Source organism: Brachyistius frenatus, unplaced genomic scaffold (genome assembly GCF_029030835.1).
Source record: "Brachyistius frenatus isolate BFR_SWC_R1_liver_20210118 unplaced genomic scaffold, ASM2903083v1 Contig_22, whole genome shotgun sequence".
In the NCBI taxonomy this organism is placed as follows: domain Eukaryota; kingdom Metazoa; phylum Chordata; class Actinopteri; family Embiotocidae; genus Brachyistius; species Brachyistius frenatus.
In genome coordinates, this window is record NW_027210621.1 from 619,857 (window position 1) to 644,023 (window position 24,167).

A 24,167-nucleotide genomic window follows, 5' to 3' on the forward strand; every position below is an offset into this window, starting at 1 on the left:
CCGTAACTTCCTGTTGATTACCAGGGCCTTTAAAGTCTCATGTGACATCTCTGTTTATTGAAATGGGACAGTAAACATTCCACAAATATGTCATTATAAAATGTTTACTGGTTTATAGGCACAATCAATAATCATTTGTGAGACTTTTATGCTCCTTTGTACACAACATTTATTTTTCTGTTACTGATGAGCACCAGGCAATAAAATGGATGCATAGTATTCACCATTCATAATTTATTTTTCATTCACTACACCCCCTCACCCCCGCCTCCTTTAACCCCTACTACCCACATCCTCTACTCTTCTCCTCACCCCCTACCCACTGTGTGCCTCCCACCCACCTGCTTCCTTGACTGCTATGACTCAGTCCTCTTCCAGCTGAGGATATATCAGGATAAAAACCTTGATGAAAAAACAGCCATGAAAAGCATTTTACTCAAAAGAAATAGAGCAATTGGCAAAGAAAAGTGGCTGCTTCATCCTTAGTTCTAATGCTACCCACCACACCCACACAGCCTTCCCCCTCATCACAAATACACACACACACACACACACACACACACACACACACACACACACACACACACACACACACACACACACACACACACACACACACACACACACACACACATGCCGCCCCCACATTGAAATTGATGCAGTCTCACTTTATCCGCTAATTCATCCTTAAAAGCAAAATTGGGGAGGCAGTGAGGAGTGTTTCAAAAATAGTTTTTCATTTCTCTAGATAGAAGTGTGTGTCGTCACGACTCTGTGACATGGATGGATGATTTCTTAAAGGCGAACTTGCCAGAAACACGCCTTACATGGGGCCTGAATCAGAAAACCTTGAGGAATCAAAACTGTCCATCACATTACTTCGTTATTCAGCGTCAAACCCATCTGTGCTATTTTCCTGCTTAAATTGTACCACCATCACTTTAACTCCTCTTGCATCAATCCAAATTGTGCTCTGATGCAGAATATAGTGGGAGACAATGATGTTTCCTGAATAGTGTCTGCGACTCCTGCCTGTCTGTCCGTCTCTCAGGTATCAGATCTATTCAGGAACCTGTGGGTCACTGAGACCTTACTTTGCTAATTATGCAAACTAAATGCAGCATAATGGATCATAAGATTAGCCATGTGATGAAGGCACCCGCTTACATAAGAGGTGATCAATCAGGCGGACAGAAAGACAGATTTACAACAAAGTGAAGAGAACAATTTACTGAGAACGGCAGCACAGCTGTACATGCAGCTAGCTGCTGTAAGTTTACTCATTATTTTACTTCACACAGCAGCCCATGTGCCACTGTGTGGTTGGAAATATATATCTTCTGCAGTAAGTTGCCTTAAAATGAAGTACAAGTTAAAGGGAAACACTTTCAATTTTGCATATAAATGTCAGTTTATAAATCACAAGAAATGACATTGAAAATAAAAATCCTAAACAAAAACAAAAAAACCCTCAGGATTTCACTGGGATGTCATCAGGGTTATAACTGAAGGTGTGCAGTCTGAAAGAAGTTCATGTTTACCTTGAAGAAAGGATCTAATCAAAGATTGTATCAATTCTATTGAGATCTCGTGATTTCCAAGCTTTTGATTTTGACAATTTTTGTCACGTTCCTTTTTTACCCTTCGGCCTCAGGTGATCCTGCATGTGTCTGCCCTGTTGTGAAAATGTTTAGATTGCCCTTCTCAGACGGTTAACTGAGTCTATCCAAACTGCTGGAAAGTAACTAAAAGTACATTCACATAAAGTGCTGCAGATAAATACAATTTTGAAGTACTTGTGCTGTACTTGAGCATTGCTAGTTGCTGGTTACTACTAAGATAAAGATCTTACTGAGAAAACAAACAAACAACTTGTGACCTTTGATTAAAAAAAGGTCGTGTCTACTCTGTATTTCTTGTCTTGTTTCAGAAGCCGCTCAGCTGTTCCACCAGAGACATATTCCCCTTCTGACCTTCTCACATGGTTTTATTAAAATCTGCATACAGAACTTTTGTCTCTCCTTAAGATTAATTTCGGAAAAACATCAGGCCCTGACATAGCCTACTCTGTTGTTACTATGGCAGCTGTAAGACGGCGGATAAATTGTGGATAAATGGAAGATACATAAAAATGTAAAATCGTCACAACCCCCGTGAAATGACTCTTTTCAGTATCAGAAATTATTTCACAACAGCATTGATGAACAGTGAAAAGTCCCAAGTGATCACAAACTTGGGCAGCAGAACTGTGTTTTGTCTAATTTTGTATCCATTAACATACATTAATATTAACAATACAATGGTGGAACTAACGAGGGACTGTTTTTGGAGGGAGTATATTTACCTTTGGCACTCAAGATTAAATTTGACTGATAATACATTAATTATATTTTAAATGTAATCAAGCAAAACAGATGCAGTTAATTCTACTAACATATGCAAATTGTATCTTGATTAAATATTACATGCTGTGTATGTCCTCTATTTAACATGAGGAACTTGCAGCTGCTCCTGTTGGGGACATTTTGTAGCAGAGTCAATGACAATAAGTGACCACTGGTGTAGAAGAAACCTATCATGAACAGAAACAAACAATACTTCCCATTAAAGACACACAGCTAGTTTCCATCATGTCTGTTTTCTTATTACAGCAACAAAAGTGTTTTAACTCTCAAACAGTGCAGGCTGGGACTTCTGGCAGTTTTCTAGTTTTAATTTTAAACCCTTAAAAACTGAAATTAGTGAACTGAGTGAACCTCTGATTCATTCTACTCATTAAAAGACTCGACAACAAGTTGGAACAACTCGTATTTTTGTCTGAAATTAAGAAAGAAATTGAATTAAATTGAAATGAAATGAACCAAAACATATATTTACAATAAGTAAGAAAGATTTGATGTTGATTTCATTTTTTGTATTCCTGTACAATATTTTAAAATGTTCTTTTACAGGTGAAGGATGTCCTTCTTTCACTACTATTTATAGTCCAAAAGATCTTTTCTTTGTGTGAAAGACAGAAACGAGAGGCTGACGTCACGAGCCAGGTCCGATCTGCGTGTCTGAGTGTGCCTCTACGTGTGTTTGTATTTGGCGAAGGGGCTGTTTGTGTGTGCTGATGTTTATGCCCGTGATCCGTAGGCTGTTTGCAGTGAAGCATGTATTAGCATGGGACTGGAAGAGGAGGAGAGTGTCTCACTGTGTGTGTGTGTGTGTGTGTGTGTGTGTGTGTGTGTGTGTGTGTGTGTGTGTGTGTGTGTGTGTGTGTGTGTGTGTGTGTGTGTGTGTGTGTGTGTGTGTGTGTGTGTGTGTGTGTGTGTGTGTGTGTGTGTGTTTGTGTCTACACTGATTGACGTCACAGACGCCCACTCATTTCCATCTTGACTGCGTGCACGGAGAGAATAGATCCCCATCTGCATCCAGCTCTTCTCCCCTGCACACTTCCTCTCCTCCCTATGCCCCCCTCCTCTCCTCCCTATGCCCCCCTCCTCCTCTCCTCTTTCTCACCTCCCGGTACTTTCTCTCCCGCTCTTTCTCATCCTGCCTCTTCCCATTCACTCTTCTGCATTCCACTGCAACCAGTCTAGCAGATAAACAAGACAGTCGAACACAAACAGTTTAAGACAGCCAGACAGCAACATCCTCTCAGAGCAGCGTATTATAGATCCTTGCCACTGAACATCTGCTCACTTCGAGCATCACTGACATCCAGAGGACTGGAGGGAGGACATTTGACTCAGGGTTTTTTTTTTTCACGCAAAATGATGTGAATGTGTACCTGTTGGCATCTGGTGTGCATCTTAACATGTGCAAAATCATGACGTCTGCTCAACCACATTCACACAGTGCCATCCCTGCTGACGACAGGTCATCATCTAAATCACTTCCTCGCAAAAGGTCATCCTCATTCTTTACTCAGAGAATAGCCCCCCCCTCTCCCCCTCCCTCCACACACACACACACACACACACACACACACACACACACACACACACACACACACACACACACACACACACACACACACACACACACACACACACACACACACACACCAAAGCTCACAGGAAGAAGGCTCAGTCCTTGACCAGGATGATGTGAGAGGTGGATGTGAATGGATGAGTGTGTGGGGAGTCATGAGTCTGGAAATGCGTGGGATGACAGAATAGGATGTGCACATGTTTAAAAAAGAAAAAGAAAAAAGGGGGGCGAGCTATTTTAGTCAACATACTATTAGAGTTAGAGGAGACAGAATGAGAGTGAACACTGGGGGGGGTTCATGCAGGTCTGGGGCACAACTCCCTTGTGATTACTCAGACTAGACAGTGAAAAGACACAGAAGAGGATGAAAAGCAGACAAGGAGTCAGACTGGCAGATGGTCAGAGAGACAGATAAGCAGGCAGGCAAACAATGACTTCAGGAAGCAAGCAGACCCAAAGATAAAATAATATTGAAGTAGGCTGATTAGCACTTAGGTGATGGTTATATGTGGGCGCGTGTGTTTGGTCTGCTTCTCCGTATCAGAGCTGTTAACGAGTCAGAGGCCTGATCACAGGAGACAGGATTGAATGGACAGATCAATGAAAGTGTAGGAGCTGAGGAATATCACAGGGACTGCATGGATGAAAGAGGATGGTGCAGAAGAGAGAGGCCACTGATCTGAAACTTTCTTGTCTGATCAATAATGTATTTCCTTCAGTTTCCCCTCATCACTGCACTTTATCAATAGATCTCACAAAGAGGATGCTGGATTCATAGCCCGATAATCTGATCCTAATTAAACCATCTGTGGTAATTTGAAAAGTAAATGCAGTAAACAGATGATACGGAAAGAGGATTAAAAGATAACATGAAAAGAAATGTAGCTGAAAGAGATTTTTTTTTTTTTTTTTTTTTTTTTTAAGCCTTTGAAGAGATTTTTCATTAAGAAGTATAACGTTCGTATGCGCAGTGGTTTATATGCCTCAGGAAAAAAAAAACTTTAATATGGGAGCTAATAAAATAGGAGGTTTATCAAAGCTCCACAGGAGAAGAGGAGAGGAGCCACTCTGAAGCAAGGCTGCCATCTAGCGGCGGCGCGGTGCAACGACGCTCAGCACACAACAAAAAATATCGACAAAATGGAGCCCGGTGCTCGGCCATGACAATGCAGGTCAGAGGGGCTGTAAGTGCTGCACACAATAGCGGAAGAAAGGTCAAAAATGAACACAGCGTCATCTTCTGTGGAAAATTCAGGCAGTGAATCAGAGTTACATGAACATTTACAGCTACTGCGAAGCATAAACCAGGAGGCCTGTATGCTGCAGACAGCTGGACATATAATCAGCCTTCAAAGGTTATTTTTAAAGGGGGGATAAAATAACCTGTTAATTCAGAATGTACTTGTATATCATAACTCACAGCAAAGTCGGCTTTGGGATTGAAATAATACAGCAAACACACACATTCACACAGCCTTTGCTGCAGGCAAATGCACACATTCAAAGCCCAGAGAAAGTCTCCTATTCACTGCTTAATTGATTCCACGCAATCTGTGCTTCCTTCTCCTGCCAGGCGTCTGCCGCAATGCATGCAGCTTTCTGTGTGGGCTATGTACTAAAGATGAAGCTCTAAATATGAAGGATGTTGTCTGAGGGTTGAGGTGAACTTGGGTCACAGCACTAGAGTTTAATGAGTGTGTGGAGCCTAAAGGGGAAGGAAGAAGCTGGAGAACTGCATGTTCCTTGAGAGGATATAGGTCTGTCATGTGTGCTGTAACACAGGAGTATGAAAGGACTAGGCTTTACTAAAGGCCTTCATTCAGTTGTTGAGTATAATGTTTTTCACTGGAGCATCTTATGAATGGAATCAGTGGGATAAAGAGACAAATGGAAGATTCCTTCATTTGTCAGGGAATACAGGATTTAGCTGTGGCTGACCTGACCTCCCATTGAGTCTGTGGCAGCACATATGTGCAATAAATTCCTCTTTCAAATTCTCAGCTAATACACAGACCTAATGTAAGTTTGGAGCATCAGCAAGCGTCTCCCGTGTAATTAGAAAAGCAGGTAGGATGAGTCGGCTCGGTCAGGAATCTGCATCCCACAGCAGCTCTCTCAAAAAGAAATGTTACACTGCAGGGATGTTGTGTTTAGTCAAAGGTCACATCAAGTTACAATCTGGTTGTAGGAATCCCGTTCTTATTCAAATGTATGTAATTGTCTGATTATACAGCTCCTTACACAGATCAACACTGAAAAGCTCTCGTGTTTAATAATGAAGACTGCTAAAGAACTGGGTTACAGGTTCACAGGCAACTATGTAGCTTTACATTTTAATTTACAGACAATACATGGAGGCATTTACTTGCAAAATGACTTCCCCAAGTTAAATGGAGGCACTCTGAGCTATTAATGAAGTTGAATTTGGTAGTTTAAAGTTCACAAACCCCCATATTCTGTATCATTTAGGGTATTTAAGTATCTCTTAAAGAAACAAACCAGAGACGCTGATTCGAGGAAAATTCCCAGGACTTCTTTTTATTAAGAGAATTTCAGAACATAAGAGAGGGACCAGACACCTGCATTTGTCAGAGAAGGGTTTCCAAATTCGATTGTTTTAAAAAAACCAGTGTTTAGAAAAGCTGACACGACAGCGTGGATGGAGCAGGAGCTGTTTTACACGCAGGGTCGTCTAGGAGACAGGTCGGAGGCAATCGCTGTTCCCGGAATGTTTCACATGTTCGTCTTCCTCTTTCTTATGGACAACACGCTTCAACACGCTTTTTTTTTTTTTTCTCATTTGTTTGTTTAAAACACAATTTCAATGAAAAAACAAAACAAAAACAAGACCATGAGACAGAAGCAAAGGGAACTCACTGCACATTTAGAGGCCTAAAAGAACCACCCACATTAACATGGCTGAACCGTTAATAAAACATGGATAAAGGCTGAACTGTCGGGGGGGGGAGGAGGAGGAGGAGGAGGAGAGAGAGAGAGGAAGGTCTAATCTGTGGAGGAAGAAGAGGGGTAGCGGAGGCGGGAGGGAGGGGGCAAGGTGGCAGGAAAGGTGGCAAAACACAGTAATACACAACTCACGACATAGCCAATCCGGCAGGGACACGCTTTCTACACCAAACAAGCCTTCAACAATCATGAAATGCCATTTAAAAAAGATTTTAGTGTGTTCATCTTGCTTGCAGACACTTGATATGACCACTGCAAATCTGCAAGGCGCTCCATAATCAGCTTTGCTTTTTGTGCTAAAAATCTGTACGGATACTTATAAAATCATTGATAAAAATATTCCTCTGTTAACAATACGCCTTGGAGGGAAACCATGTGAGAGACTTGGGGGGGCGGAGGAGGGGTGGGGGGAGAAAGAGGGGAGGCTGGCTGGCTGGCTGGGGGGGGTGGGAGGTGGTGGGGGAGGAGGGAGGGTCGTAGAGGAGGAGGAAGCTTGGGCAGTGGTGCTACTCGGACTTGGCCTCCTCCTTGGCCTCCTCGGGGGCTGCCTCCACCTGTGGGATGAAGCACACGAGGTCAAGGTCAAAACTTTAAACTTTTGTTTTGAAGTCGATATTGTACGTTTGAAACAACGAGCTTCTCCTGATCACGAGGACTTCCCCCACCCGTCCGCTCACCTCGTTGGTCTTGGCCTCGCCGTTCTCAGAGTGGTTTTCTTCGTTTGCCTCTGCCTCGGCGTTCTCCTTTGCCTTCTTGGTCTTCTTGTCCTCCTTCTTATCATTCACAGCCTTTTCTTTCTACATATATGGAACAGAAAAGCTGTTAGTGAACTGAATATTCAAAGAACACCTGACTCTTCTCCTGCTTTCCAATACCACTTTATCCAGAAGCCAGTATATCTCTTACCTTTGCTGCCTTCTTGACCTTTGGTTCCGGCTTGGGTGGGGCCGGCTTCTGGGAAAAGAATGAGAAGGTGTTAGAAACAGCTGCGTTTGAATATAGCAGTGCTTTTTTTTTGCTCATTTACAACCTTTTTTTTGTATTTCTGAAGATAAGAGGACTAGTGTATTGAAGACACTAAACAAATCTAAAATGTTCCCTAAACAGGAACCTCTTTGAATAAAGAATAAATTCAATACTTTATAATATTGATCTATTTCCATAAATGGGTAAATTAAGCACTTTTGACCACATTATGGTGCAAAAAGTAACATTTCTGAGCCTCCATTATGCCAGCTATAGACATTTTATTACTATTACAAGTAGATACATGGGAGAATGTTTTAAATGTCCAGCCCTGCAGTTTTTACTCGCTATAACATGTCAAAATCATTGTATTTTGCTTAATAAGCCATTTTATAATCCGAGATATTTCTGCCTAATTTACTACTACATTATACAGTATATAATTGTTCTTAAGTAATATTTAAGCTTTGTTACCAAAATATAACATGTCTATTAGTTTTATATAGTTAGGATTCAAATTTAAATAGTAAAAAAATGTAGTTTTACACTTCTGAATGATTCTCTAAAGTAATACGATGCTTTATTGAAGCATTTATAGACATGTTACTACTTTGAATCCTTCTATGATGTTTTATGTGTCTGTTACTGCAACTGAGATTGCGGAGTCTATAAACACGTTTTCTTACCGCTGATAACCGAGCTGATCTCCTCTGGGGCTGAAACACAACAACATTTGTTAATGCAGGGCTTTTATATTGCTAGGAACTTGGTTCAGGAAACACACACTTGATTTGGGTTAAAAAGTGCTTTTGTTTAAAAAAACAAAACAAAAAAAACACTCCCATATCCCACATATCAAATGCAATTATTAATCATACGTAGGCTATGAGGAGTTATTTGACATGTCCCCTTCTTACCTCCTCCTTGTCTCCTCCTTCTGTTCCCTGTGACTGAAAAACACAAAGAAATCAGGTTAGAATTCATTTACATTCAAAAAAGATGATTAGGACTTGAACTGGTGTTTATATCAAGAGCCAACAGCTGCCAAATGCTTCAGGCACAAATTACAACTAATTACAGACGTTCTGAAAAAACTTTCAAGTTTCAGGTGAAAACAAAAATGTATTTCAAATCCAGGTGGGTTTTAAGGATTTCAGGGCAGAAATGTGCGGCTGGTGCGCGGATTCGGCAGTAGGCTGTGAGAGCCCTGCCATGTGGGTCTCTGGAGCCATGTTTTGAGGGTCCAGGCCCTGCTTTTCCCTTCAACTCCCCCCATCTCTTTCTCTCATTCAATGCATGCAGGCTCAGATTTGAAAGCTGGCGCGGGAGTCTTTCAGAAGGGGGAGGGACCTGCTCGCGCTCGCGGGCGCCACCCGGCGGCAGAGCCACGCCATCGCAGCCATTTGGGACTATGAACAAAGAGAGAAAATATATAATTTTATCGAAACGCGACGGCGAATGTTTGCTTTCGCGGTCAAAATGCAAAGTAAAGGCACTAAGGCATTTTCTGGCGCCACTTTGAGCCGGTTTGACGGCCGCGCGGCGATAAGTGAAGCGTTTGTTCTCGGTAGGTCGGCGACGAAGGTGGACAAGAGCTGCAAAGCATGGCTGCTGCTTGTGCTTTAACTGCATGGAGACCGAAAGAGACTTCTGACTCCCCAAAGGACAGCGGCTCGCACAGGAAAACGCGTTTTAAAGGCCGCGTCCGAGCAGGAAAATATTCATTCTAACACACAAAAAATGTACATTATATCTAGAAAATAGGCAAAAATTACCAGCCATGAATAACGGATATACACTGCGTTATAATTAAGTAATGTCTCAGAGGGATGTCTTCATAATCGTTTGCATTGCATTCATGGCTCATATCCCCCTCAAACATTTCTTATTATTTGGTAAATACGTACCTTTCTCTTGGGCATGTTGATCTCTTGGAGCTTTTCTTACAAATACAACTAAAAACTGCTTTTCTTAGTGGGATCAGTGCATGTGAAGACGAGTGTCTCCCTTATGCTCGGCAGTGTAGTAAACACACTGGAACAGAGAGGCGAGTGGTTGAATGGGGGGAGGGGTGCGGCTAAAAGGCATGATTGATAGGCCCTCAGCCAATCAGGTGACGCCATTCGGGGCTGCAGAACACTTGGAAATGTGGAACCGGTGATGTTCTGGGGTCTGCGCGAATGGCTTCTTGCAGGGGGAGAGAAAGATGGGAGGAAGCCTGCAAGAATGAAAGGCTTTCTGCATTGGAGGACATGGTGCCTTCATACAAGTGGCTCGTGCCACCGCACGCGCGCGCGAGGGAGGCCTCGTAACCTGTCTGCACCGGTTACAGAGGCCCTCACCGGCAGGCTTCGTGCCCCGCCGTAAAGCCCTGCATCCTCCACTCGTATTAAACCCGGGGCTCACGTCAGCGGCGGTCAGCGGAGAGCACTTTCACCGTAAATTCACTTCGTGTTTCAGTCCAATATGGCGCCCACTCTTCTCCGACACATTTTTTTTTTTTTTGGTTGTTTGTCAGTCGGCTTTCCTAAATTCGTTTCAGGGAAAATCCTTTGCGTCGCCTGCCCCAGACGCCTGCAGGGGGCCCACGCAGCCCGTCTAATGGAAGCTGGCTCGCCGCTCGAGACGGCGCTTCTTCCAGAGGCTGTGCTGCTGTTACACAAAAGCTCACAGAAGTGTGCAAAATCACAACGTATTTTTTGTTTGTATTCTTGATTCATCTCCCCCACAACCCTCCATTCATTCAGCACACCGGCATTTACCAGAACACCTGCAACGGTGCACATTGGCACTGTTAAAGAACAATAGAGCAGAGTCTGGTGCGCAGACAAAGGGGTCGATGCCGAAATATTCAGACCCCGTTGTGTTGCCATCTTGACAGGCCTCTGTGTGTGAGTGTGTGTGTGTGTGTGTGTGTGTGTGAGTGTGTGTGTGCTTTAGCTCCACAGAGAGAGAGACAGAAAGAGAGCGGGACTAAAAGGGGCGGGGAGGTGGAGGCGGAGGAGGAATGCAAAGCTCCATCCAGTGCTGAGGACAGGAGCATTTGCGCAGATAGTCTGCGCTGCCGACACCAGACACACAGCATTTCAGCCTTGGAAGTTTGTTGTTGTAGTTTCTTTTTTGTCCCACCGCTGAGCCACCCGTCTGCAAAGTGTCTGCAAGGAGCAGGGCGACCAACCGCAGCTTACCGGACTTCAGGGAGGATATAACATGGTGATCAAAGTGTACATAGCAACGTCCTCCGGATCCACTTCGGTAAGAGATAAAACGCCGGCATGGCTTGCATATAAATGATGTTTCAGCTTTAATTTCTTTCTGTAGCATGTTAGGCAGCTGAACTTTGGTTGAACTCTCTAACTGATGTCCATCCGGCTGTCATCCTGTGTGTGGAGAGCTCTGACTCATCAGTAAGCATGCAGCTCTGCTTTCCTTAAGACTTTGGACACAGCTGGAGTCTATCAGTGTCTCCTCTCCTTCATAATCTTTAACTTCATCACATTGGAAGAAACAGCGGAAGTTTGAGGCCGGAGAACTGAATATAGCACACACCTTTCTCTCAGCTGCGGTTTGTCACATGCAGGGCTTCCTGCAGTGACAGTTTTCAGCTTTTTTCGCAGTTGAAACCAGGCTGAAAACAGAAAAGGCATGCAGGGAGCAAAATCAATACATGCACATCAAGTTCTCTGCTGTGTCACCTGATGCCAGGGCAGGAAGTTGTCTGATAAGAGGGGCCGTTTGGGATGTGACTTGGTCTAGAAAATGGATTCTTAAATGTTATTTATATTGTCATGCAGCCAGAAGGACCATCAGCTTCAGACTTGCCAGTTTCTTCCAGAGTGGAGAGGAATGATGGTGATGCAATTCTCCAGGGCCCCCTGTTATACACACAGCTGCAGCCCAGGAACAGTTTAAGACTCGCTGAAGGTCTGGGTCAACCGAGACGTATAGATAACTGCAGTATAAGTTCACTAGACTTTGATTGCAGGCCACAATGTAATATTTTTCAAATTTTGCACACAGCTCTTTTACAATTCTTTAAGTTTAGAGTCTGAGAGTCTTCATTTTGCAGCGTAGGGACGGAAACAGCTCAGACGTAATCATCTTTAAATAAAACAAAATCTAGTTTGTTTTCACGGCTCGCACACAGAGGAAGCAATCAAGCACAGACCCTCTTTTCAGTTCGTCAGCACTGACTGCCTTTATTGCCTTGACAGTAAATGACATTTGCAAAGGCTCAACAACAGCTTTACAGGACAGGAGCCTCGTGTAGAGTCCGAGTTTAGAGCCAGCGAAGCCATCACCGTGCTGGAGTCTGTGAGGAAGACACATTACCGCTCATTGATCTGTCGTTAGAGAAGTCTGCGAGAACAAGTGTGCCTATGTAGTCCTTGGCTACACATTCACCCACACCCACCCACCCACACACACACACACACACACACACACACACACACACACACACACACACACACACACACACACACACACACACACACACACACACACACACACACACACACACACACACACACACACACACACACACACACACACACACACACACACACTTCCTTGTACTCATGTTATCATCATTCTGCAGTGTTTGTAGTGTCAGCAGATTATCAGCAGTATTACTGGCTAAAGCAAAGCGTCATAAACATTCTGTTTTATCTTAATCCGCTGTGGTATGGTAACTTCTTTAGGTTGATTTAGAGGTTGTGCAGTCACATCAGAATAGTAAAAGACTGAGTTATACACTTTCCTAAAATGCCTCTCTGCATTGACGAGCTGGCAAGCAGCAAATCGTGGTGGAAACGCTGTGTCCTCATCAAGCTTGCGGTTCGATTGCATCAGAGTCTACAAAACAATGTGATTGCATTTCACCATCCAGCAGAGGTCTGCTGCTACATTAATCATTTCAGTCTGAATCCAGCCTATGAAAGGAAGGCAGACAAGTACAGGTATATCTAAAAACACATGAAAGCTTCTGTTCTACAGAGGGAAATGATTGCAGGTCAGGGAGACAGACGGTGTTAAGTTAGACAGAGGGATGTATCACATTCAGCACTTGACAAGCTACAACAGTCAGCATGATCCAGATAGATGTTTTTTTTTTTTCCCAAAGAAGTCAAGTTCTAGTTCGTGTTCGAGCACTTTAATAGCTTTGGTGCTTATTGATTTCATACAGATGTTTCATGTAATAGTAGAAAGTCAGCAGTGTGCACTTTAATGGATTTACCTTTCTAATCTTTCTAATATTTCTAATACGAGACATATACAGCAGTTTCTCAAAAGGTGTTTTATGATGCAAGAAGTTCACTGAGAGAGAACTACGATGTGTTAATCAAAAATAATGAAGATATGAGGTGAATAGTGTCAACATTACTCTTACACAATGATTCCCATCTGCATATACAGTGAATGAGGTTGGACGTGTGCCTGCCCTCTGCTTTATTGTAGTCTGATATAATAGTCCATGGAGTCCTGTAAGAACAAAGGGCATAATAAGCAACAACAAAAATATTATTTTCTAGTTCTGCTCCATGACACACTCTTTGAGGAAAGCCCCGATTGCCCTGAAAGCCCCCCCCCCCAACTCTGATCTGCGAGTCCCACAGATTATAGAGGGTGGTATCCCTGCAAACTGGATAAAAGCCGACTTCATCGGATTTCCGCCCAGTAATGACAAGCCGAGTGTTTGAATCACCTGAAGAAATAGCATTGTGCCTCTGTGTGAATTCTCCAGAGATCCTTCTAGTGTTACTGCCAGTGGCTTTTTAAAGATGAGGTCATACAGCATTCTCGTATCCTTGTATAAACTTCATCGTAAGCCTGAATGAAATCTTTTGATATTCTGGATTTGTATGAACACCATCTTTAAAAGAGCACCGCCATTCACCTGGTCCTGAGGTCACGCTGAAGCCAAGTTTGAATAACAAACTAGGATTTATTCTTAAACACGCACATGCAAATGCACACACACACACACACACACACACACACACACACACACACACACACACACACACACACACACACACACACACACACACACACACACACACACACACACACACACACACACACACACACACACACACACCTGGAGCACTTTGTCTGGACCGTGGAAAACAAGTTCAACTTCAAACTGAAGTTACGTCTGTGGAACGAGACGAACACATTGGCCGGCACGCCCTCCCTCCCGTCCCTCATTGCAGCCACACTATTGTACAAGTTCCTCATTGCCACAATAAATGTTCAAAGAACCGGTAATAATCTGAAGATTGTGCACATGCAGTGTATCTGTGTGGGTCAGCGTCTTATGCTTTCAGATTTACTGCATTTTTCGCCACATCAGGGTCTACAGGTCAGGCTTGATTTGGACAGCAGCTACAGTCAGTCAATTAGTTTGTAGAAGAGTTAAAAGTTTATTTGGGACTTTTTGCTGTCGTCCCACCTTTAAGCACTAGTGGGTGAGGGAACCCAGCCAGAGTGGCAGTGTAAGGCTCTTTTGTAACAGTGTTGTAATGCTGACTGAGCTCAGGACTGGGTGGAGGTTACCGCTGTTGCTGGTAAAAGTCCAGTAAGCGTCTGTTTTCAACAGGAATCCAACTTGATCTAATCAAGAAAAAACCTTTATCCTTTACAAACACACAGGGCTGTGGCTGATTCATGTTTCCTTTGGAGCACAGAGTGGATTTTCCTGCATTCAAATTTTGGGCCTCAGGCAGATTACAAAGGTCACTTGAAGTCTTATCTATGAAGACCATTGGATAACTTTACTTTAAATGTGTTTTCTTTTCCATCTAATTGAATTGAGCATGAATTGAGCCCAATCCTGGGTTGGCGTAACCGATTGAATCAGTCTCAACCATATTGATGTAAGCATGTGGTGTGGATGCAGTCCATCCAATCAATGCCTGCCGTTGTTTGGCAGCTGTTAATGCTGACGAGTTCTGACCTTTTTCTGGGATTGATCAGGTCTGGATCTGAGCACACTGGCCCGCCACAACACTCACATGATGATGGGGAATGTAAACCAAGTGCGTGTGGTGCAGATTCCTTCTCCTGCAGCTGTGGTTGACTCAGGTTGAAGTTATTAAAAAGTAATGATCCTTTCAACAATATATGTTCCTCTGCATCATGAGAAGCCTCTGATCCATCTCAGTATATCTTATGAGCAACAGTAAACACACTGAAATTAGCTCAGGATTGTGATTATTGAATGAATGTGAAACTTTTAACGTGCAGATCTGTTCTCATCTTGTTCCATGTAGAAATTATTTACGTTCATGGACACACTGAATCAGCTAATGATTGCTGCAGCTCTTCCATGGGTGTCTACAGTACACGGACAGTCTTGGGAATGTGATAACACATAAGTAAGGTGCCAAGTCAGAGCTGATAAAAGTGCTATCAGTGCGCACTTAAAAAAAAGATTTGTCTCTTGTAGTGTTTGTAAGTGATTCCCAGTGTTTCTGTCAGGCTCAAACTCAAAAAAGATACATTTAAAACCAGTCTAGTTAGTCAGTGTGATAGAAACGCCTGGACAGACATACTAGCACCTCTCTGCAGGCTGCATGGTGGTGCCTTAAGCTCAATACTGACATCAGTGTGCCAACATGTTCAGTGACATTGCTAGCATGCTGATGTTCAGCAGGTTTAATGCTTCACCATGTTTACTGTCTGAGTCTAGCACTTTAGCATGGTGACATTTGTTATTTAGTATCAAACAAAAGTTACAACTGATAACAGTTGTCGAGACATTTCACAACAGGAAATGTCGAAGGATCATTACGATTCATCCTCTGAGAGCCACAGGTGTCTGAACAAACTTTCATGGCGGTCCAACTAAAAGATGTTGAAATATTTCACAGGAATCAGTGAAATGTCTGGAGGCACCATAAGAGTAGCCACAATTTATCGGATTCATCCTCTGGAGGCCACAAATGTCTGCGCTAAACGTCATGGCAATCATGCAAATTGTTAAATTAAGAAATAAAAATGACCCTACGGGAAAAGTCAGGGAGTCTTAAAAATCACTCAGGTATATTGTCATTGGGCCACGAATATCTCTATAAAGTTTGATGGCGGTACACACAGTAGTTGTTGAGATATTTCAGTTTGGTCCAAAGTGAAAGACAGACTAACATTTCCATCCTTGTAGCCTCAAAGCAAGCCTGATTAAAACAATCAGTCACTGCCTGATTCATGTTTACAATGTCTTTTGCATTATGTTAAGCTGAAAGTCAAAATCGATTTACATATTAGGCACACTGTTTATGTATGAACATGAGACACTGCAAGAGAAAGCGCAGATTATGGAAATCAAATTTGCAGGGTACCTGCTGAGTGGCTGCAAGCCTGAAACGGCCCAACTCTCTCCATCTCTCTCTTGAGAAGAAGATTGAGGAGTAGCATTCCTGAGAGACTGATACGAGTGAATTATACAAGACATGGCAAGAAGAGTGCTTGTTTAGAATCACCACACCCAAAACCGGGGACAAGTCTGTTTTCCTCCCAATTAAAATCGGCCAGTCGAATGGGCTCGGTTTAAGACTGACGACACCAGAGACAAAGAAAGGGGCAAAGCTGTGAGCTCTCACTGTGCAATTAAAGTTGGGGGCAGATGGCATGTGGCCAGTGTGTCCTGCAAATTAATTTTGCTTGGCAACAGTACAATGCAGGCTTTTTGGGCCAATGGCCAGACTGCACTAAAGTGAAGGTGAAATTGTAGGAAACCTTACTTTTGTCATGAGAGCAATTTAGGATCCGGTTAGTGTTTTGTGTACGATTCCAATGTGAGTCAAATGAGGAACCAAACACGGATGGATTGATAAGAGTGAATCGGAGGCTGTGCAAATTCCTTCATCAGAGAGTCTGTGTGTTGAAGTATGTTTGAGCTCACAGCGTTACGCTCGGTTGCTTCGTCCCGCGCTGGTTCCCAGAGCAGGTGGGGACAGAGCTGGCTTCAGGACTTTGCCCTTTGGAGTGCAACTGCCATTAAGTGATTCAAATTGTGCCACGGTTAATCTGCCAGCGTTGTCGGCTCCCCTCATTTCCATGCCTGAGTGTTGTTTCAACAGATGGCTATTAAATAATCCACCTGTCTCATCTGCACGCCATGAAGCTGGGAGGAGCCGACACATGGTGTGCCTGTCAGGACTGACAGGCACACCATGAATCGATCCTTATTTTGTCTTCTGCAGTGAGGTTGGTTTAGTTTGGTTGTGTGAATGTGTGTGTGTGTGTGTGTGTGTGTGTGTGTGTGTGTGTGTGTGTGTGTGTGTGTGTGTGTGTGTGTGTGTGTGTGTGTGTGTGTGTGTGTGTGTGTGTGTGTGTGTGTGTGTGTGTGTTTGCAGCTGAAGCTGGATGTGTGTGTGTGTCTCTTTGCAGCAGGCCTTATTTGGCTCGTGTTTGACCAAGTTACCTCCTCTCGACTCCCGGAGGAGCTCTTGTTTCCGTCTGGCCTTGTAGGGCCATCCTCCCTCTTACACACACTGAGAGCTCATTGGACCACAGTTTCACACACTAAATCTCACACACACACACACACACACACACACACACACACACACACACACACACACACACACACACACACACACACACACACACACACACACACACACACACACACACACACACACACACACACACAGCTATAGCGATGGATACAGAGGAGAAAAGGACACATTGAGTTATACACATACACATTCTGTAGCTCGTGGATTATCTTTCTGTGTGGTTGTGTTTGGGAGTTTTAGTGACATAACAGTTTAAGACATAATAATATACTTTGAAGTATTATGTCACTGTGTCATCCTGTCATCCTTTTATTTCCTTTGAATTGTAGATGTGCGTTTCTTTTTGCGTCTTTGGATGAAAAGCTAATTGTTTTGCAGGATAGAGTATTTTAAAGTGTCACAAATGAGTCAGGTGTTTGTGTTTGATATGTTGTTTTACCAGTGCAACAGAATATCCTTTTGTGATGCCTTTCAAAAGTCATCACATCAGCATGCTAGTGAGAGACAGTAACTCTTGTGTTTGAAGAGCCTACACAAGCTGTGTTTGTGGGAATTACTGTATGCTCAGTTAATTGTATGCAAATGTCAAGTTAAAATAATGCGATCCTTCACAAATTACTTTGAACTACCCCCATTTTAAACAATAAAGTCACATTTCCTCTTCTAATGTCAGGCCTTATAATGGGTGTTCAGTCCTGGGAGTTGCTGGCATCCACACTATCTGGTGTTTTGTTTTAATGCAGATAAAACAGTCTGTCGCTGCTTAGCCTGCACCCTCCTCAATGCTTCATTCACTTATCAGCAAGCGAGTTGTAACTTAGTAACAGAGCAGCCAGCGATCTCTGTTGTGCCATTTCTCACTCCAGAGAATAAGTGTCCTTATTTCCTGAAACAGACTGGTGACAGTGTGGTGAACTGAAGCCCTTCTGCTTAGTCATACGGCTGAAGTTAACACACGGCTAACTGACAACTTCCCCTCTCTCGTCTCTCCGCACGCAGATTAAAAAGCAGCAGCAGGATGTGATGGGCTTCCTGGCAGCCAATAAGATCGAGTTCGAGGAGTGTGACATCGCGGCCAACGAGGCCAACAGGAAGTGGATGAGGGAGAATATTCCTGAGGAGTCCAGGCCCGCCACGGGGAACCCTCTCCCCCCACAGATATTCAATGAAAGCAAATATTGCGGGGTAAGTCAGTCAGATAGCTTCTACAGGGGGCATCCAGGTCATTCATTCAGTACGCACAAATCACACATGGTAGGTTTTAAATGCTGATATTTTAAGACATATATATATATATTTAAAGCTGCACTTAACATTCATTTTTTATTACGTTGAACAAAGTTTTAGTGGGAGAGAATTATCAGCTGACTCAGCAGTTCACTTCAGCTACACAGACTGCTCAGGTTTCATTCACCTTTTTAAATTATATTATATTATATTATATTATATTATATTATATTATATTATATTATATTATATTATATTATATTATATTATATTATATTATATTATTTAAGACATAAAATGGCCAATTGTGTTCACCTGACATAGATTTCATTGTATGCTCAAGTCCTCGAGGGTCCGCGCAGACTCTTGTGTGGACGGCTGTGTGCAGCCCTTTCCACATCTTTACAATTCATCGGTAAACAAGTACACACCTTAAATTATATGTAAAAATGGACATTGTTTCCTGGTCTGAAAAGTAAAGCCAATGTGTAAGTGCCTTAAAGAGTAATACCACTGTAATACTAAAAACTTCTGGCTTCAGTAGACTCCCATTCAAAAACATCAACTTCAAAACACTAAATTGAAAAGTTTTTTCCACGAGTGATTGTCGTCATTCTCTAAATTCATTCCTTCTCATCAGTGTTCTGGTGGTCCTGAAAACAATCCATAGTTAATTAGATATTAAGGCACAAAAAGCATGTCTGGTTTGTTTGGCATGTTGGCTTGCAGTCAGGGTGTCTCTATAGGTGGACGGGCATAGTGTCCTCAAGTACACACCCTCATTTCCTCCCAGCACCACCCACTCATCCAAATATGGTCATTTTTGACTCCAAAAAACTAAGATGGCTTCAGACAAAATGCCAGACTGAGAGGCTTCAGCATAGCAGATCACAGACCAACAGGTAACGTCACGGTGGGCTTCCACTCGGGACAGAAAGATTGCATTAAAGCTCTGGCCATCATCATTGGCATGTTGGATGGAAAATTGACACTTTATTAACCCCTCCCGCAAAGGGAAATAGAAACTTCATGAATCCCTCCCTCAAAGTGAAATTGTTACGTTACAGCAGCATATACAGGGCAAAGCAATAAAAATGACAAATATAAAACAGAGGTAGTACAAAATAGTAAATATAATTTTTTTGAAATGCACATTATATACAAATAAAATTAGAACAGACAGGTAGAACGTCTCCAACATCTTGCTGCACACATTGAAGGATCAAAGTTTCTTCAAGAAAAAGAGTCGACTTATCCCCTTCTTGTAGACAGCGTTGGTGTCAGTCTTCCAGCTCAATCTGTTGTCATGGAGACACCAGGTACTTGTACTCCTCCACCATGTCCACATCCTCTCCCAGAACACTGGGGGGTTGTGGAGCCGTCGTCTTCCTCCTGAAGTCGACCACCATCTCTCTGGTCTTGGCCACGTTCAGAAGGAGGTGATTTCTACCTGCCCACCTTACAAAGTCCTCCACTACTGCCCTGTACTCATCCTCCCGTCCATCCCTTATACACCCGACCACTGCAGAGTCATCAGAGAACTTCTGCAGAACAGTTCCCTGTGGAGCTCCAGTACCACTGACCACCGCATCAGACAGCACACCGCCCAGTCGGACAAACTGTGGCCTGTCTGTCAGGCAGTCAGTTACCCAGGAGACGGTGGATGCGTCCACCCCCACCACCCGCAGCTTCTCCCTCAGCAGCAGTGGTTGGATGGTGTTGAATGCACTGGAGAAATCAAAGAAAGTGATTCTCACAGAGTCACCGGTTCCGTCCAGGTGAGACTGAGCTCGTTGCAGCAGGTAGATGATGGCGTCGTCCACTCCCACACGAGGCTGGTACGCAAATTGCAGCGGGTCCAGAGAAGATTTCACCAGCGGCCTGAGGTGGGCCAAGACCAGCCTCTCCAGCACCTTCATCACATGAGATGTGAGGGCAACCGGTCGGTAGTCGTTGAGGCCGGATGGAGTCAGTCACGAAAACCGGTTAAGGTTGAAGCCGTCGCTGCTGATGGAGCCCATTTTTTGTAGGAAGGTCCAAATTCTCCAGCAATCATGAGCTTTATGGAACCTAAAGTTGTGCCGGCCCCCTGTCCACGTTTTAAGTCTGCATCCATCAACGCATGGGGATGTGGAAGCCAGGAATTTGCCTTAAGACTGGTAGTTATCTTCTCATCTAACTCTATTCAAAACCAAAATATAGAATGTAATAATTATTTGAAAAAAATTCAGAACATTCTCAGTCTCATGGAGACACTCCAAAAATTGTTTTTGCAATGGGGGAATTTGGTTATACGTTACCCTAGCTACGGCCTAGTCAACGAAACCATATACAAACCCGTGTTTTGTGTTTGCAGATGCAAATTTCCTCCCTTTATCAACACACAGGGCTTTTAGTCTGAGAGCTCTGTGGCATCACGCTGTGCTAATAGATGCCTGGAAGTGAAGTTGCACATGCAGGATTGGCTGCATTACATATCACAGACAGGGAGGACAGCATTTCTCAGGATACTTGCAGCTGTTGGATGCTTTTGAAAAATCTGTTTGTGTGTGTGTGTGTGTGTGTGTGTGTGTGTGTGTGTGTGTGTGTGTGGAAAAAAAAAAAAAGGAGAGGACACAAAGGAATGAGAGGGAGTGAGGGATCAAGAATGTGAGGGACATGACTAAACAGTAAACGGGTGAATGAGCTAGTTTGTTTACTCTGTGTTTCATTCTCAGAGACAATGCCCGCCTATCAGATTGACTACCGAAGCCTGTTCTTGGACAAATAACACAACCTCAACTGTTTCTAACAAATGCTCGGATTGTCGCTCCAGGACACTGATCCTGAGTCTGTTTCACATTATCATTCCTCAGGGTGGAGGTAAGACTGAGATGATTCTCTGATCGATCTGCATTAAACTGCTGTGTGTGTGTGTGTGTGTGTGTGTGTGTGTGTGTGTGTGTGTGTGTGTGTGTGTGTGTGTGTGTGTGTGTGTGTGTGTGTGTGTGTGTCTTTCTCTTTCTCAGAATTATGAGGCCTTCTTTGATGCTCGAGAGGACAATGCTGTGTATGCGTTTCTGGGTCTGACTGCTCCCCCAGGCTCCAAGGTAAGCTTATGAACACAATCACACATGTTGATATCGGTCTCTTCTGTGAGATGCATTCCTGCAGCCTAATCATATTTCCTGTATAAACAGGTTTATGAGCCTAAATATATATACTTGTCCTCACGGTGCGATTTCGACACAGAATCACTCACATTACATAATACATCTGTTCATGATATCCTCACACTCCAGCAGGCCTCTTCTCCTCGCACTCCTGCACGCTGGCACCTCCTCTCTGCCGCAGCAGGAACTGCAGGGAGGTGTGCCAGTTACCATAGAAACAGAGGGGTTTTCCTCCGAGCTGTGGCAGGGGATAAATAAACCAATATCCACCATTTTAATATCACCCACTCGACTTCTTCCTCCTTCCTGTCTCCCCTCCCCTGTCTTCCTCTCTGTTTGTCTACAGGAGGCAGAGGCTCTGGCAAAGAAAGCACAGCAGTAGCAGCATGACACCGTTTCTACCTGAAACTTAAGGCCTTCCCCAAGACCCAGACCTGGACCCACACTGACCTGGAAGAGACCCAGGGGAAAAAAAGAAGCCACACTTCACTCAGCTTACACATGTGGACGTTTTGATTTACTTTTTTCAGTATGTTATTTTATTATTACTATCAAAAAGCTGTGCCTTGCCAGCTGTAGTGAACGGAGGTACAAGAGCAGAGCATTATGGGTATCCAAAAACAGCTCTGTCTCCTCCCATTAACCTCAGCCTGCTAAGCCTATTGGCATAATCACATCAATCAACCATTAGCATGAACGTGTAGCTTCCTGTTTGAGAACGCATCATCAGACCCAACAAAACGTAAACAAATTTTGTAACACAGAATCATCATTTGGTCAACACAACGTCATCCATGTCACCTTGACAACATTATTATTCTATCACTTATTTAACTTGACAGGTTGAATCAGTGGAAGTCTTAAATCCTGGAAACGCTGAATCAAATCATGTCCTGCCAGTTATGTTGTCACCCAACCTGCAGCACCTTCTGTAAAAGTTTGTATTACAATCCCATTCTCCGTGTTTTATTTACTTTATATTGTCTTAATGCTGTTTTAAAAGCAAACTTTTTTCTACGAGATGACATGTTTAAACAACTTTAAATGTATAAGTCTGAAACCACGGCAGCACATTAAATTGAGTTTTTGCTTTTCGGGAAATTGGATAACAGTTTCTCTTTGTTATAAGAATCCTGTTTCACATTGTGATGGTAATCCCTGTCTTACATAAATTGTGTCTTCCTTTAAGTAAAATACAGATAAAATGGAAATAATGATTCTCAACACAGTCAACCAAACTTGAAATAAATTCTGCCTCCTCATAACATACTGTTATTTTTTATGAACGTATAATAAATAATTTTAAGTTGACAGAATGTGACTGTTCTTTTGCTGAAAATAACCTGCACTCGCTTCAGAGACCTGCTTCAGACCACTTCTCTTTTTGCACAGTTTATTGTTATAAATTTAGTTTCAAATTAATACAATTGTCTTTCCACCCCCACCCATTAATCTACACTCAGCCATGATGACAGAGAGAAAATTAGATTTTTAAAAGTTTTATACATTTATTTAAAACCAAAAACTTAAATTTCTTACATCTAAAATCCAGAATTCAGACTCTTTGCTGTGTCACTCCAAACTGTTGTCTGCTTTAACAATCCTTGAGATACCTGGTTGGAGTCCACATGTGGCAAACTAAATTGGGATTGGATATAGTGTAGAAAGGCCCACACCTGTGTACACACCATGCACAATTCACACTACATGATGCCAGGACTAACACAGAGACAAGAAACCCGAGGGATTCTGTGTAGACCGCCACAATAAAACTATAAAGAAGCATAGATCAGGGCTAGAGTATATGACCAATTCTAAAGCTCTGGGTGCTTCCAGGAGCACAAGGGTCTCACTAATTATGAAATGGAAGAAGTTTGAAACATGCATGACTCCTCGAGTTTACTATCCAGCCAAACAGAAGATCCCAGATCAGAGAGGTTATACAAAAAAAACAGCAGTCACTCTCACAGAGCTACAGAAGTCTTCTGCAGAGAAGTGAGAACCTGCTGAAACATCTCAGCAGAACTCATCAATCTGCGCTTTATGTTCAAGCAGCAAGATGGAGGCCGCTGTGAGTGAAAGATATGACAGCCTGCTTGTAGTATTTAATTGATTCTGCGAGAACAAGGAGTACGTTTTTCTGTTGGGTCAAAAACTGAACTATTGTAGCAAAACTCCAAGAACTAAGGCCAAAGTATGTCGGAACCAGATACCAGCAGAGGAGTCTGGATTTGGCGGAGAAGGAAGGATATTAGTGGTCATGTATAGCGGGTATGATCTGATGCCAAAGTATGTGGCACAAGTCATACTAGTTCAGATGGAGAACAGGTAGAGCAGAGGTGGTGTAAGTTTT

At 43.1% G+C, this 24,167-nt stretch overlaps 2 protein-coding genes across 3 annotated transcripts; one reads left to right on the plus strand and one right to left on the minus strand.

The window, feature by feature from the left end:
- Window positions 1-6,489: 6,489 nt before the first annotated feature.
- On the minus strand, window positions 6,490-10,196 carry hmgn7 (high mobility group nucleosomal binding domain 7). 2 transcript variants are annotated; one of them, XM_069696801.1, is made up of 6 exons: window positions 9,816-10,196; window positions 8,826-8,858; window positions 8,595-8,624; window positions 7,849-7,893; window positions 7,620-7,739; window positions 6,490-7,496 (listed from the first exon to the last, which is right to left on the minus strand). In XM_069696801.1, the coding sequence occupies exons 1-6, from the start codon at window positions 9,828-9,830 to the stop codon at window positions 7,449-7,451; spliced, it is 291 nt and encodes a 96-aa protein (XP_069552902.1). In that variant the 5' UTR covers window positions 9,831-10,196; the 3' UTR covers window positions 6,490-7,448. The 2 variants fall into 2 exon arrangements, with proteins under 2 accessions (XP_069552902.1, XP_069552901.1); XM_069696800.1 differs by having other exon boundaries at window positions 7,849-7,896; window positions 9,816-10,002.
- Window positions 10,197-10,931: 735 nt separating this feature from the next.
- sh3bgrl (SH3 domain binding glutamate-rich protein like) lies at window positions 10,932-23,124 on the plus strand. Its single transcript, XM_069696802.1, has 4 exons — window positions 10,932-11,163; window positions 18,435-18,620; window positions 21,671-21,751; window positions 22,161-23,124. Exons 1-4 carry the CDS (start codon window positions 11,119-11,121, stop codon window positions 22,194-22,196), a joined length of 348 nt encoding a protein of 115 aa, XP_069552903.1. The 5' UTR covers window positions 10,932-11,118; the 3' UTR covers window positions 22,197-23,124.
- Window positions 23,125-24,167: the final 1,043 nt, after the last annotated feature.

Bases quoted from the DNA above. Each gene is read 5' to 3' on its own strand.
- sh3bgrl (XM_069696802.1), top strand. From the start codon at position 11,119: ATGGTGATCAAAGTGTACATAGCAACGTCCTCCGGATCCACTTCG. The intron at 11,164-18,434 runs GTAAGAGATAAA...CTCCGCACGCAG, and splicing joins CGTCCTCCGGATCCACTTCG to ATTAAAAAGCAGCAGCAGGA. The intron at 21,752-22,160 runs GTAAGCTTATGA...GTTTGTCTACAG, and splicing joins CTGCTCCCCCAGGCTCCAAG to GAGGCAGAGGCTCTGGCAAA.
- hmgn7 (XM_069696800.1), bottom strand. The intron at 7,897-8,594 runs GTAAGAAAACGT...TTCTTTTCCCAG, and splicing joins GATCAGCTCGGTTATCAGCG to AAGCCGGCCCCACCCAAGCC. The intron at 7,740-7,848 runs GTAAGAGATATA...CCATATATGTAG, and splicing joins AGGTCAAGAAGGCAGCAAAG to AAAGAAAAGGCTGTGAATGA.